The 15447-nt window shown below is 52.8% G+C and overlaps 1 protein-coding gene across 1 annotated transcript; it reads left to right on the forward strand.

Moving 5' to 3' along the window:
- LOC136309284 (nascent polypeptide-associated complex subunit alpha, muscle-specific form-like) lies at positions 1 to 11055 on the forward strand. Its single transcript, XM_066237508.1, has 4 exons — positions 1 to 272; positions 720 to 835; positions 1691 to 1757; positions 7045 to 11055. The coding sequence occupies exons 1-4, from the start codon at positions 1 to 3 to the stop codon at positions 10835 to 10837; spliced, it is 4248 nt and encodes a 1415-aa protein (XP_066093605.1). The 3' UTR covers positions 10838 to 11055.
- Positions 11056 to 15447: the final 4392 nt, after the last annotated feature.

The raw sequence follows: 15447 nt of genomic DNA on the forward strand, positions 1-15447 counted from the left end.
ATGGGCAGACTGTGGAACGGGGGAAGAGCACAGCATGGCCATGAAACAGGAGTTCAGGAGGCTGAAGCTCCCGGGAAATGGAGTAAGGCTGGGGAAAGAGCCTGGAAGAAGGTGCTGGGTGGGCAAGCAGGGAGTGGTGCTGCTCGAAACCTGAGGCACACAGACCTGCCGTCCCTCACCCCTGGCAGTGACCTGGCCTCAGACAAGGCCCTGCCACAGGCGTTTGCCGAGTGCCTGCTCTGGCTAGACTTTGCTGACAGCCTAGGGGGAAAGTAGAAAACAAAATGAGTTTCCTGCCGTGCAGAACTTATGTTCTAGTGGGGAAGCCAGGCAAACCCACACACAATACGTTTGAAACTGCACTGGAATCTCAGAGAATTGTAAATGCTCCATCAACAGTTGTCCCAAGTGATGTTCTGGAGAGCACTGTGGGTTGTGTGCTCAGGGAGTGATCTCAGGAGGGGACATGTGAAGCCCTGAGGGCAAACTTCACTAAGCTGAGGGAATAGTTTGAGCAAAGGTCCTGGGGTAGGAATGAGCTGGGAACACTGGATGGCCAGTGCAGCTGGAGCATAGTATAAGATGGGGTCAGAGGGCCAGATGGGTTGAGCTCGTGGGCCTGAAGAACAAGGAGTCCCTACAGGGAAAGCAGGAGCCCACCTCAGTAGTGACAGTGGACATGGCTCAGAGGGTTATTGTGACATGCACATTGTGCACAGAACTGCACCACTGTCCTGCAAACAATCCGGTGTTTACCCTGGGGCAGGAGTAGCCCAGGGAGATCAGCCCGAGAGTAGAAAGTCACAGGAGCAAGTCTGGCTGACTTCAAGAAGAAGTATTCAGTTCATGATGGCTGTTAAATACAAATGACTTATTGAAGGTGGTCGTGCCATGTCCATTCTCTTATTACAGTCCCAGGATAGCGTCCTCATCATACACTTACTTCATACTGCCACCAGCTCATGACCAAGGCCACCTTGACAAGGCAGGGCTCACCTAAAAAAAAACTTTATGGTTCTGGTTAGTCTTCTATTCTTTAGCCTATAAATTTTAGAAAAGCATCCTGACCTTCTCCAGGAGTGAAAACATTTTTTAGGTGATTATGAAAGCATACTGGAATGTTTTGAAACTCTACCCATGGGCTGGTGGATAAAAGCCAGTTGTAATCTATACCTGGGGCTCCAGTAGGCAGCTTGAAGCATCTCTGTGACATTGGGTTCTTGGTGGCTGTTGGCTTAGTGGGATGCTGAGCAATCAAGGTCATTCTGGCTTGAAGACTTCTGCGTGAGGTAGAAGCACTAAGCTGTCAGAACTCTTAACTGACATAGGGGAAGTCCGTGATAATGGACCATAAGAACATATGGCAAAGCCAACCGAGGACGTGGCCCCTTTTGTGTCACTGTCGTGCCACTGCGCTCCCCAAAACAGACAGATGTTCAGCATCGAAACCAGGGCTTGGAGCACGTGGAAAGTGGTCTCTGGTTACTGCGACGTACCACAGACTGATGATAGAGTAATGGATAAAGTCAACACCGAGCTTCATGTATTCTCCAATTCAAACAAGATCGCCTCCCCTCAAGACAGGAGGTTGACAGGAATTTGACGTCAGCTCCATTCTTCATTCTTCATCGCTCTATTTAGACTGTGGAACTCAGAAGCCTGTTGGCAAAGCATTTGAAGTGCAGATGAGCTCATACATGGCTGATCCCTGTGGCCTTTATTCAGACATCTGAATGCTTCCAAAGCACATTGTCAGTGTAAGTATTTCAGCCATCTGAATGACTCAACCTGTGAAGTCATAAAGATGATTGAAATGACCAAGTGAGCAAGTGACTCCAAGCTGGGTTTTTGTCCAGCAACGTGACTAGACTCGTCCCAAAAGCTTGTTTTGGGAGGCCAGGCTGTTCCCAGATCCCTCCTGGAAACTGAGGTCCTAGACCCCAAAGGCATGGAGTGAGGATGGCAGACTGGTGCCAAATTCACTGACTCTGCTGCTGTAACCCTCCCCCCTTTATCTGGGCTCTCCTCACAAAACACTCGCCATGAGGGGCTTGTTGATAAAAGTAAACGATGATGTAGGAGGCCCTTGGCACATTGCTTAGTCACAGGTGTGTGATTCAGTCCACAAACGCTTACCAGGGGCCCGTGGTGGGCCAGGCACTGAGCTACGTGTTTTGATCCTGTGTGAAGAGGCTCACATAATATAGCAGAGATAGATATTAAATAATTCGGTCAAGAATTCCGTATGACTGTGATGAGTGCTGCAAAAGAAAGATTCTGCGGGCAGGGGGGCTACTCCAGGAGGGGCCGGGGGGATCCCCTTGACTGGTGGCATTTATGCCGAGACCTAAGCAAGGAAGATGAGGGAAGGTGTGGGGTAGAGTCACAGAAAGAAAGAAGAGCTCTTGAAAGAGGGCAGGATAGCGCGACTCAGGCACGATACTCAGGGACGGGGGGTAGGGGAGTTGGCACAGAGTGAGGCTTGGGTCCGGTGGGCCTCGCTGGGATAAGTTAGTACTCAATTCTAGAAACAGTGGAAGCTGCTGTCTGGGTGTGACCTTCACTGGCGTGATGCAGAGAAAGTAGCAGGCAAGAGCAGAGCTGGAGCAAGTGGAGGAGGTTTCTGTGTTGTTGGAGAGGGAGGTAGAAACCGATTTCTCCCATTCGCAGGCAGAGCTCAGCCACCAGTGGCTGTGGGGCACGAGGGGCAAAGATGACTCCGGGGGTGGGAGGTGACACTTGCCAAGGCGGGGGGAACGGGAGGAGGGATTTATGGTGCAGGGAGTTGATTCAGGCACATGTGACATGTGTCTGTGAGATCTCAAATGTCCAGCCAGTCACTGAGACTTGGGCAGTTCCCTGGCAATAGTCCATGAAGCTGGACACTGATGACATCCTGGTTCTGCACTTAACCCTGTGACCTCCAGCAAGTCAGTGAATATCTCCACGGGTAGATTTCCCATGTGTGAGGGGTAAATATCATATCTAGGAGCTAACAAGACCCAGTGAGATGAGTCAGGGTGAGGAGCAGGAGAGCGCACCAGCGGGCCCCGGAAAAGCAGCCAGAGAAGTTCATGACAGAGCATCCCGATGAGTACCATCGAGTTCACCCAGAGACGCCCACCGCCCGTGTACCTCTAGAAAATGGAAAATGGCACAACTGAATCAGGCTACCCACCGGGCCATGATACCACCGATCACAACGCTCATCTTATTTCAGAAACGCCAGGCCTGACAGCTCTCGGGTCGTGGGAAACCTGCGTTAAACACAGCTTTCCCCCGACACTCCAACACTTAGATCAGCGGTTCTCAACCTGTGGGTCGCAACCCCGGCGGGGTCTCCTAAAGCCATCGGAAAATACATAATGCATATCAGGTATTTACATTCCGAATCATAACTGTAGCAAAAATTACAGTTATGAAGTAGCCACCAAAATTATTTTTTGGTTTGGGGTCACCGCAACATGAGGAACTGTATTGCGGGGTCACGGCATTAGAAAGGTTGAGAACCACTGACTCAGACACAGGGGCCAGCCCCTGCTCCTCACCATCCCTCTGGAGGACTTATATTGAGGGCTCTGGAGGAAGCACCTTTAATACTGTGGCCTGGACCACGGAGTCCCTGGTGCTGGCTGCTGACAACCTGCCTTCTCGGGTAAAGGAGGTCCCTAGTAACCTGATGCAGCCCTTAGTGAGGGACCTGATCTTAAGGGAGAGAGGCTTTCCCTGTAGACCACCCAGGGGTTCAAGAAAAGGGAGCAGTTTGGCAATGATGCAGGTGCCACAAATGGCTAAAGTGTGATGCCAACCTCCTCAGATAGAGCCCGAGGCACCGAAAGCTGATACACAACACAGAAATCGGCCTGCTCATCTGCCTCCCCTAAGCCCCGACACAGGTCCAGGGTCTATGGGTGGCCTGGGTGCACCACCGGTTTTGAAGACACAGCCTGGCACCTTCCCAGGTAGGCTTCCCCCTCCTGCCAGCTCTCTGTGAACAGCAAGCCTCCCAGCCTTGTTGGTGCTGGAGGGCACCCTTGACCCCTGGGATTTTTTTTTGTATTTTTCTGAAGCTGGAAACGGGGAGAGACAGTCAGACAGACTCCCGCATGCGCCCGACCGGGATCCACCCGGCACGCCCAACAGGGGCGACGCTCTGCCCACCAGGGGGCGATGCTCTGCCCCTCCGGGGCGTCACTCTGCCGCGACCAGAGCCACTCTAGCACCTGGGGCAGAGGCCAAGGAGCCATCCCCAGCGCCCGGGCCATCTTTGCTCCAATGGAGCCTGGGCTGCGGAAGGGAAGAGAGAGACAGAGAGGAAGGAGGGGGTGGGGGTGGAGAAGCAAATGGGCGCTTCTCCTATGTGCCCTGGCCAGGAATCGAACCCGGGTCCCCCACAGAAGAAGGAGAGGGGGAGGGGTGGAGAAGCTAATGACGCTCTACCTCTGAGCCAACCGGCCACGGCCGACCCCTGGGATTTTTATGAAGTTGTTACTCCCAGGCCGTGCTGGCTCACACCACGTCGTGGCTTAAGAGTGGGTTCAGATATTGGTTTTGTTTCAGGAGCCTAATCCACCGCTTTGGTTCTCCACATGCACAATTGTCCGTGGTTGAGAAAGATCTCAATCTATCCCAGTGATTCTCAAACTGGGGCCCCTGGGCAGCAGCATCAGCCTCTCAGGAAACTTGTTTGAAATGTAAGTTCTTGGCCCCTCAAAGACAGACTAAGTTGGAAATTACGGTGGGGCCGCCCAGCGCTCTGGGTTCTAACGAGTCTTCTCAGTGTCCGAGAATAACTAAATCAGACACTTTCTGTGTGAATTCACTGCATGCATTCTCAGGGAGCCTAAGGAGGCAGAAGTGCAAGATTACATTTGCCACCCTCTCAAAATTCTCTGTATTTCAATCCGTGCCCAGGCACTAGGTGGGGTTCCCCAGTGAGGGGTCAGGCTGGATGAACCATCCGTGTCCTGGGGGGGGCATGGAGGGGGAGGGCTGCTGGTGCCCCCTCTCCTGCACATTAGAGCACAAGTGATCATAAAAGCTCTTTTAAAAGGATATTTGTATGTGGCTTCTAAAAATAGACCTCTCTTGTTAGATAAATGCATTGAAATACAAAGAGAAAAATATGTTGGTATATTTCCTTCCAGGCTGTTTTCAGTCTCTGTGTGTGTCTGCACATCTCTTAAAAACAAGTTGGGCCAGAATCTACAATACAGCTTTGCAGCTTCCACGCTGCTAACTTTACCTCACGAGCACTTTCCTGTACCAGATTATTTTCCCAGAAATATGAATGTGCTGTTATTTAAGCAGCCTGGTGTTAGACATTTGGGATATTTCCAAATTTTTAATATTATAATAGCACTGTGAAGACTTTTTGATGCAGTATTTTATCTTTGCTCTATATCCTGATCCATCTCCTAGGAATGAGTAACTAGAATGTGTAACAGTTAGGCTATAATTTTGGGTGCAACTTTACAAAACTACCATCTGGAGAGGCCGGAGATAGTTCTGGCCCACCAGAAAGAAAACTGGCTTTGACAGTGTGGTTGTCAGACAACCCCTCCAGGCCAGGCTGCTCAGGAGGGGTTCTCTCAGCCTGGATGGGGTCTGAGAAGCCCCGTCATATATCAAAGGCCCCCACCCTCAAGAGAGCTGTGAGGTCACGGCCTGTCAGTAGCTGGGCTGGGGTGAAGGAATCATGGCAGCCTTGCTGATGAGGGTCTCACAGGGATAAAACGGCTTGGCTGATGGCAGTGGCCTCCCTCAGCCTCAAGGTTTCTCTGGGAGCGTTTTCAAAGGGGTTCGGGAAGGCAGGTCCCAGTAGTGCCCCAGATTCCTTCTCCTCCACTCTGTAGCAAAGCCACCCCTCCTGCTCTGGGTTCACCACCCGCTCCCAGGGGTTTCGCCCCAATGACCACCACCCCAAAGCTGAGTCTGCTTCCTACCCGCCGAGGCCGGTGGTCTTACTGATTGCTCTCAGAGGGTCGGTCTGGAATTGAGTCATAATATAACTGCAATGTTCACTTCATTTTTTAAATGGCAAGTTAAAGATACACACAGACCCACACAGAGAATTTAAATTCTTTTTTTTTTTTAAGTAAAAAGAGAGGAGATAGACCGACTCCTACATGCGCCCCAACTGGGATCCACCCAACAATCCCTGTCTAAGGCTCATACTCAATCAACTGAGCTATCCTCAACGCCTGTGGCAGGTGCTCAAACATCGAGCCACTGGCTGCAGGAGGGGAAGAGGGAGAAAAGGGGGAGAGAGAGGGGAAGAGAAGCAGATGGTCACTTCTCATGTGTACCCTGACTGGGGATCGAACCCAAGACAGCCTCAGGCCAGGCCAAAGCTCAATCTATTGAGCCAGCTGGCCAGGGCCAAGAATATAAATTCTTTATGCTTGCTTTTTCCTCATTTATACATGTAAAATAGTGTCCTTTATAAAAAACTTTTAATACCTTTTGCATGCAAAGTAGCTTTCCAAACTGCTTTCACAAAACTATTTAATGTCGACTATCCAAAGCTCTTAGGAGGATATTAGGTCAGACATAATTGTTATTTGTTAACATTAAAATGTTCATTTATATACTTTGCTTTACCACAAATGTAAAACATTTCACGGTCACAGTATCAATGTTATCACTAATAAAAAGCCTACTGATTAAGTTTGAAAAAGAAAGAAAGGAAAGAAAGAAAAAAAGAAAGAAAGGGAGGGAGGGAGGAAGGAAGGAAGGAAGGAGAGAAAAAGAAAGAAAGAAAGAAAGAAAGAAAGAAAGAAAGAAAGAAAGAAAGAAAGAAAGAAAGAAAGAAAGAAAGAGTTGCTGTTTGACAGAGAGGGGAACAGTCACCCGCAGAGGCGACGGGAGCCCTGCTCTCTCTGAGTTATTGGTGGAGAGGCACTGGAATGCCAATCTCTGGCCCCGCTGCTCTGTGCTTCCTTGTGGACTCCTTGGGTATTTAAAATGGGATTGTTCCATAAGAAATGTTTGGGAAAACCGTTAATAAAACCTGTGACTGTTGTTGTTGCTTTCTCCCTACAGCCCCAGGAGTGTCAAGATTTGCATCAATAAGACACCTATTGATGCCCAAGCCCTGAAAAAGAAGGCCAGCAAGGTGACCTGCAGCCCAGCTGTCCATGCCATCCTCAGCAGCCTGCTGCTCTACCTCGCCCACCACGAAGACGGGTCCCGGTGGCTGCCTTCTACCGGGAAGGCAAGGCGTGGGGACAGCCAGCTCAGCTGGAAGCCGGAACCCCAAGATGCCAGCCAGCGACCCACACGTTTCCAGCTCCTGCAGGCCAAGTTCATGGGCACCGGCCGGGAGCCCTGCCTCAAGAAGACCCGGGAGGTGGGAAGGCTGATTTTCAAGGACAAACAAGGTCCCAGCAGGAGCTTGGTGAGCGCCACCATCAACAAGCTCCTGGAGAAGACCAGGGAAGGGGCGGGCAGTTCGGCACGAGGCCAAGGGCCCCTCGGGGGTGGCAAGCCGCGGTGGGGCCTCCCTGCCGGGAAAAACACTGTGAAAAACATTCTAAAGAAGTTTCTGGCCGCAGAGGAGAAGGAGGCTGAGGAGAAGAGGCTCCGTGAGAAGCCTCCGGCAGAGAGGCCCAAAGCCGCCGGGGGCCTCCTGCCGAAGATCATGGGCAAGAAGAGCTCGGTCCTGTCCAAGCTGCGGGAGAAGTTTGAGCAGAGCAGCTGTCTTTGCTCGGAGGCCAGCGTGCTGCTGCTCCACACGGAGGAGAGAAAGAAGAAGAACCTGCAGAGGAAGAAAGCGCACAAGCCCGAGGCCCGCGTGCTCCGCACGGCCGCCGTGGCCAGCACGTGCATCGGGATGCCCCCTGCTCGCTTCCTGGCCTGCTCCGCGGAGCCCGTGCCAGCCTTCAGCGTCGCCACCGTCGTGTGCGGCCCCCGCAGCTGGCTGGCCCACTGCACCAAAGTCAAACACTTGGATCTGGGGCCCATGCCCCCAAAAGAGTCAGGCAGGCTTTCCTGTGAGAACAAAACACCAGGAAAGGAGCTGCTTACTGGGGGGCCCTCACAGTCCTTGACACCACAGGCCGCGGCTCCCAGCCTGCAGACAGGGTCCCTCGGTGCCGGGCCTGAGTGCCTCCCTGAGCCAGCCCCCTCCCCTGCCTCCCAAAGGGGCGAGGCCCTTCCTGGCTTGGAACCCAGCTTCTCCTCACTCAGACCAGCCAGCCCAGGGCACGCTGGGGCGGCAGACAGTGACAGGGTGGCGGGCCTCCAGGCAGGTGGCCCCGCAGATGACACCCAGGGGGCGAAGGGGGCAAGAACAGGCCTCTGCCCTGGACCTGCTGCTGAGGGGACAGAGGAGGCCCCTCGGGTGGACCTGATGGTTTGCGTTTCAGAGGATGATGAAGAAGGAGTGAGTCCGGACTCAGAACCAGACCCCCTGTTTGCCATCCAGAAGGCTGTGCCAGAACCGAAAGCACCAGGACACATCCCGCCGCTCAGCGTGCCCCCAGCCCAGGCTGCCCGGCGCACACAGCAGGCCTTCGAGCCTCCCCAGATAACCGTCAGACTCCCGGTGGTGCACGACATGCCACTCCCTCCTGCCACCCGGCGGGAGACCTCAGAGAGGGACGACCAGCGGTCTCGGGTTCTGGGAGGTGAGAATGCGGCTGAACACACACGCGCGCGGTGTCCCGCGACCACAGAGCGTGGAAGCACCGCCGGGGCTGCCGAGGGAGTGAGCGAGCCCGCGGGGGCTCCCGGGAGACCCGGCTCGCCTGCCGGGCGGCACTCCACGGCGGACCCAAGTCTCACGCCGCCTCTCGGGGGTGCCGCCAGCGTGGGGCGTGACATCCCAGGAGCAGCTCCGACACTGGAACCACGGAGTCCCGCGGGAGGAAAGGGAGGCCAGCACGGCTCTGGGAATTCAAACACACTCAAGCATCGTGAGGATACTTCAGGAAAGGATGTTTCTAAACTCAGTTACGAGAAGCATCAGTTGCCAGAATCAGAGGAAATGCTGGTCCGTGCTGAGGACACCCCATCACATTGTTCTGCGGCTTCGGGAAATCGCCACTCTGCTCCTGGCAATCAGCCTGTGCCGTCTCCCAACCAGGGAAACTCCACGGGAGTCCCAACAGTGCAAGTGGCACCGACCGGGAGTTGGACAAGGCCTGAGCATGTGACCACAGTGCACAAGGACATCCCGTGTGAGCAGGAAGAACGCAGGGGACCATCGTTAACTGAGTCCGTCCAGACCCAAAAGATGGCTGAAGGGAGCACCAGCCATGATCTAGGTACGAGCAGACCAGTCTCCTTAAATGAAGACCCAACACCAAGTTTCGAAGCCCCAGGACGGGGGATGGCTACAGGGGTCACCAAGAGTCACACAGCACTAGCACCAGGTAACGCCATCAAGCCCGAAAAATGTACTCCTGAAAAGCAGAACGCTTTGTCCAAGGGGGAATTCAGCTGCTTTCCGACAAGTCATAGTCTTGTAGCAGAAGATCTCTGTCATGAATCCCAACCCCACCTCTTCTTGTCACCAGGAGGGCCCTTGAGGCACCCCAGCAGCAGAGCAGCGGAGGGTGGCATCTGCAAAGACTTGGGGCAGCACCGGCCTGCGACCTTGGAATTGCTGACCGCTCTTCCGCAGGAGGAGGCTGGCCTCCTACTCATGCCCGATGAGCCCGGTTTGGGGGTTTCCACAGAACCAGCAGCAAGCAAAGTGAACGCTGCAGTTGGAAGCGGAAATACTGCACAAGCAGGTCGTTGGCGTAATAACACAAGGCCCTCAGTTGCAACCTCAAATCACCCCACACCACAGGGAAGTGGCGTAGAGGGGCCTCCACGCCCCAGTTTGGACAAGCCGCCATCATCTTCTGAGAAGCAAAAGGCCAAGGATGAGAAGCATGTCATGTCTGAAAGGCAGCTCCCACTTGGTAGCGGGGTTTCCCATCAGTTTCCCTCAGTGCCGTCAATAGAAGCAGAAGGGCAGCAGGTGAACAGGGCACCTCAGAAGTGTCCTGACCTGCAGGGACACCTGCTGCCTGCACCCCACACACAGAAGGGAGTAGCTTCTCCGAACCCAGAGAAAATCAAGCCCAAGGAGAAGCCACAGCCAGGTGCAGGCCTGGCAAGCAGAGAGGAGGAAGTCCCGGGGCCTGCAGGTATGAAGGGTCCTGTCCAGAAGGGAGTACCTCCTTCGAGCCAGAGAACAGCGGTGTACGGCTCTGGAGAGGCTCCGACACAGCCCCAGGATGGCGTGCTGGGGAGTGACGTGGGAACCACTGACGAGATTTCTTTCCAACACGCTGAGAAAGGTCCAGAACATCCACCAGGGCAGCGGGTGTGGACTGTAGAGGACCCCTCTGAGCCACACAGCGTTCACACGGAGGATAAACAAGCACCTGTCTGCCCAGAGAGGCAGGCGTGCCCCACACAGGCCCAGCCTGGCGGGATGGCACCCCACAACTTGACACAGCCCACAAACAACTCAACGGCAGTGGCACCTACCACACGTGCAAGTAGGGAGTCCCAGAGACCCACTCCTAGGGGAGGCCAGGGGGCACCTGGTGTGTCACAAAAGATGGAAGAACACCATCTTCAGGTGGCCAAGAGCCAGACGTCCTCTTGCCCTGAGCCAGCACAAAGCTCTGCAGTGCCCAAGCCCAATGCCCCAGCCCAAGAGGGGTCCCTAGACATCTCTGGGATCGGAAGAGACACCCTGGATCTCGAACATCAGAGAAAGTCAACACACTTTGCAAAGTACAAAGCCCAAAGCTTCGGTGACCAGAGGTCCTTTGATTTGTCCTTTAGAACAAAAATTATCAGGACCAATGACACGTTCGAACTTCCAAAGTGAAGCCTCCCAGCTTCTGAACCCTGGCATGTTTTATGACTCAATTTTCCCCCTCACTTTCAGTCTTACAGTAACTGACCCCGGGAGGATTGATGTCCCACAACTAAGGACACTCTGGCCTGCACGCGGCATGGAGCTCGGCACCGTGTCCTTAGTGCACATGGGCTTCCTCTCAGGGGGTCGGAATGGCGAGAATGAAGAATGTATCAGGCTCACCAGGACTCTGTCTCCACAGTTCTGTTCTTTACTTTATTTGAGGCAACCACACTTGGAGTTGGTCCAAGCACACACTTCTACCTTTTCACAGAGCAGTATTGTTTCTTTAGTACTTAAACGTTTGGTGCTGAATTTTGCATGCCTTAGTCCCGCCTCTTCTTGAGGGGCTCGGGCAGCTTTGGTCTTTGAGGGCACTTCTGTCCTTGTGGGTCATCAGCAGGCATACATGTGTCCGGCTTCAGACTGTGGCTCCTGCCTCACTCAGACACAGCCAGTGCAGCCTCCTTGACCTCACTTGGGCCGGTGAGTCACCCACAGAGTGCCCCGAGTCACGGTTCATGATGCGAATGCAGAACTTGACCCCGGTAGCCCTGACACATTCTCGAATGATGGTTAAGGGTTTTAGTTTGCTGTAGCAGCTCCCAGGAGTCTGGCCTGGGTCCATGATCTCTACCTGGCCCTGACTATGATCAGGAAGGTGGAGTCAGGACATTGGTGTCTGGGCTCTGGCACATCCTGTCCCTGCTGTGGAAGGCCTGCACCTGGGCCCAGCTGGGCCAGAGCAGAGCCGACCGTGGGAAATGCCCGAGTCTATTACAGAGGAAGGTGAGGAGGCAGAGTCATCCAAGGTGGTTTTCAGCACCGTGTTTCCAGGTGCACAACTCCAAGGAAACTTGCATTTAGAAACTGATGTGGTGAGGAAAACAAAATGTCACACCGTCTCCATCTTTCGCGGTCATATCACAGCAGCCCCTGTGTGGTCGGAGCCCTGTTGAGACACTAGACGGCATTGCAGGCTAATGGCATGAACACAATGCTCTCTTGACCCACATTTACTCTCCTGAAGAGCACACAGCGTTGTCTACCACTGCCTGAGACAGTATATATTATTCGAATTTATTTTTAGTCACTAACTTAATGTCTTTTCAGTCTACAATATTTGAATATTGCATAACAGTATAAGGAAGGAAATAAAAATCACCCATAATCACATTACCTCAAGATAATTTTTGTAACTGTGATGGACTGTTTGTTCTCCAAACTTTTCCCTCAGCTATTTTTCTACAGCACAGACACACTTGGAGTCACGTCTCCTGTACAGTGTTTAGGAGCTTAATGTTACAGTGCACACATTTGCAGGGACTCGGTTTTTGAAAACCTAACGTGTGTATGTGTGTGTGTGTGTGTGAGTGCGCACGTGTTGATCATACTGTGGACACACCCAGGCCTTGGTTTTTCAGAAGAAGCTGACGTAGCTCCTCACTGCCCAGAACACTCTGTTTTTGATGATATGCTTGTGCAGAAGATCAATTTCTATAGGGTTTTGTTTGTTTTGGGTTTTTTTTTAAGACTTCTTGTTATTAGCTGCCTTTGCAGCTGAGCAGTCATCCTGGAGGTGCTTTCTTGACGTGTGTGTGGTAATCTTTATTTTCTGATTTGAATGTTCATTTATAGGAAGGTGCTTTGTTTAGTCTTGTTTTGTTTAATTTAATCTTTAATCGGGTCCTTAGTAAGAGCTGGATTTATCAGTTTCCACCCTCTCTGTGGTGAGGTGTCTCCTCTCAGGACAGGTCAGCCACATGTGACAAGAGTGAGGCTAAGCAAGAAGCCTGAGGTCCGTGCACGCCAGCTGTGCTTTGCCCAGGGTCGGGGCTCATTTCCTGACACCCTCCTCTCTCCAAACAGGCAATTAACCTAAAATCTGGCAGATTGGCAACCCCTCAGAGGCAATGTCAGATGAGTGTGAGAGCCACACAGGAGCCCCCAGAATGTGCCCATCCCAGACTGAGGTTCTGGGTCTCCCCCGGCCACCCCTCAGGGGGCACCTTGGGCTGCTCCTATGTAAAGTAGGGGCAGTCCTCCAGTTTAATCATGAGGGTGTCTGCCTGGTCTGCTAGTTGTTGGCAGCAGGAGCTGGTGTGTGTGACAGGTGCCGACATGGCTGGTGCTGCTCCACTTCTGGTGTCTGGGCACCCGGATGGGGATCCCGACTTCTGGGTGGCGGAGCACTGGGGAGGCACCTCACTCACTGCATCTTGCTCCTACTTGGAGCTTAGAACTGGCCGTGGACAGGACGGCCATGGGCTTTAGTGCCATCCACCTCCACTGGAGGTTGGGGTGCCCATTCTCTCAGACAGCATGGGCTGCGTGAGTTCAAGGTGTCCCTACCCCAAGGGGAAGGCCGCATCTAGTCTGGGGGCCGGCTTCGCAGAGCTGCAAAATCCAGGAGGCTCATGAGACAAATACTCAGCGTTCTAACAAAGGCTACAGCCTGGGGCATTTCGATGCCAATGCCCACACCTGCTCACACCCAGGGGCATCTTCACCGGAGCCGTGAAGGTGGCTTCCCATCACCGCATCAGGTGGGATACCATCTTATTTATTTTCTTTCTTTCTTTATACTTTGTTTCACAAAGGATTTGAAGCAATGTTTGGCAAAGAACTTGATGATCGACAGAGGAGATAGAAATACTATACTTACTGCGTGTTCCCTTTGTAAAACAAGAAGCAGTCGGGGTTTGTTGCTATTTTTAAATAGCCCAGAAAGTCCACTGGGGAACGCACAAGGTGGTATTATTTTAAGTGGTGGAAAAAGTGATCGGAATCTCCTCCAGATTGCGGCTTCAGAGAAGTCGGACACTGAGTTCCTCCCTGTGTCTGGCAGGCGCAGGGCAAGCGGTGACCCGGCCAGCAGGCCACCTGCTCACCCCAAGGGGCCCTGCGCTGCTTTCGCCAAATGCGCTTGCAGGTTACACTGCCTGCTGCTGAAGCGACTCCACAGAAAAGACTTGAGACTCAGAAGGCTCAGTGGTGGTCATGTGCATTCACAATGCACGATGGAGGAGTTTACACTGCAGACAGGACTGCCATTTCTGCAGAGGAAGGAACCCTGGGTTGAAATAATCATTGCAGAACGGTGGTGGGCATTTTAAGTAAAATCCACAGTAAACATGTGTGAGCTTTTTAGCTGACATACTTGATTTTGCATATCTGGGTAGCTTATCAACTTACATGTCACTTCAGAATTTTACAGCTCCTTCTACCGTTTTCAGACTCCTCTGTGAGCAGACAAAGGTCTCTCTCTACCCTGCAGGGGAGGGCAGCTCGCAGAGAAGACATCTGTGACGGAAAATCCCGAGTGTGCCCTTGTATTTTAGATGCTCCGTCGGGAATGTCACTGCTTAGAATTTCACAAACTCAGCACCACTTCCTTCATTTTTTAAACGAGGGCATCTTTGCCATTTGAGTTATGCTCTTTTAACTATTGAATCAGGTCTTAACCCGTAGCTCAACGGTCCTTGTTTTATTCTCCTTTGAATACAAACTCTAAAATGAATTTATTAGAAGAAAAAAAAAAGTACTAAATACATTCTGTTGTATTTTCTTTTGAACTTTTACTAATTTATCCAGCTGGAAATGATTTCAATAAAAGAAAATAAGATACACAGCCTGTTCCAAATCTCTTCCTTGCCTCTGGGGGCTGCAGGAAGGAGAGAGGAATTTGCTCTCAGAGAGTAGCGGTGGGCGTGGCTGAGCCCCAGGCCACAGTATGCAGAGTGGGTCCCACCCCACACGCAGGGCTGAGGAGGGTGCTCCTCCCTCCTGCAGCCTGGGAGGCCTCGCAGTGGGAGGAGAATCCCTTGGGGTAAACTTAGGAAAAACCAGAAGGACTTTTCAGGATTCTACCTAGGCTTGGGGAGAACATAAAGGAGAATAAATAAGCTTGCTCCCCAGGCCAGGCCGAGTGAAGGTGGAGCGCAGGCATCAGCAGAGGCACCCCTGGGACCTGCCCGGGACAGACTGCACAGGAGAGGAGCATGGGAGGCCAGGGGTCAGGGTACAGCACCTCGACGTTCACCTCCCTCCAGGACAGTCAGGGAAGCTGCTGTGCCCTGAGCGGAACCTGGGAGTGTAAGTTCTTAGCATCGGGGGTAGAGAGAGCCTCTTTATCTTCAGAGCAGAACACAAAGCCGGGGAGCCTGGGCCCACCCTGGGGAGGTGGGGCTGGAGGGCTGAGGGCTCTCCTGGAGGAGGGTCTGGGAAGGTCCAGGCACCTCATGTCCTGAAATGTTCTTTTGGGCTGGAAGCTGCCCAGCAAGAATTTCTGATAAGGATCTGCAGAACATCCGACTGCTACTTTATTTCACAGAGGACTGGCTGGCTGGGCGGGGTCCATAGCCCCCCCACCCCCACCCCCCGTGGTGCTGCAGAATTCACTCCAAGGTGAGGAAGCTACCTGTAAGGCCAGGAGCCACCATCTTGGCCATTCACATGCAGGTTCGCATTGGATTCGGACAGTCGGTAAAGAAACCATGGAGCCAAAAACTGGTGGGCCATAGTCTTTAATCTAGCTTGCACCCGGCGGGCAAGTAAAAATACACACTGGGCTCCAAAAC

The sequence above is a fragment of the Saccopteryx bilineata genome, chromosome 6, assembly GCF_036850765.1.
Source record: "Saccopteryx bilineata isolate mSacBil1 chromosome 6, mSacBil1_pri_phased_curated, whole genome shotgun sequence".
Taxonomy (NCBI): Eukaryota; Metazoa; Chordata; class Mammalia; order Chiroptera; family Emballonuridae; genus Saccopteryx; species Saccopteryx bilineata.

Excerpts from the sequence above, each read along its gene's own strand:
- LOC136309284 (XM_066237508.1), top strand. The coding sequence starts at position 1 with ATGGGCAGACTGTGGAACGGGGGAAGAGCACAGCATGGCCATGAAACA. Across the intron at positions 273-719 it reads GCTGACAGCCTAGGGGGAAA|AACTGCACCACTGTCCTGCA; the intron begins GTAGAAAACAAA and ends CATTGTGCACAG. Across the intron at positions 836-1,690 it reads CTGGCTGACTTCAAGAAGAA|CTCATACATGGCTGATCCCT; the intron begins GTATTCAGTTCA and ends AGTGCAGATGAG.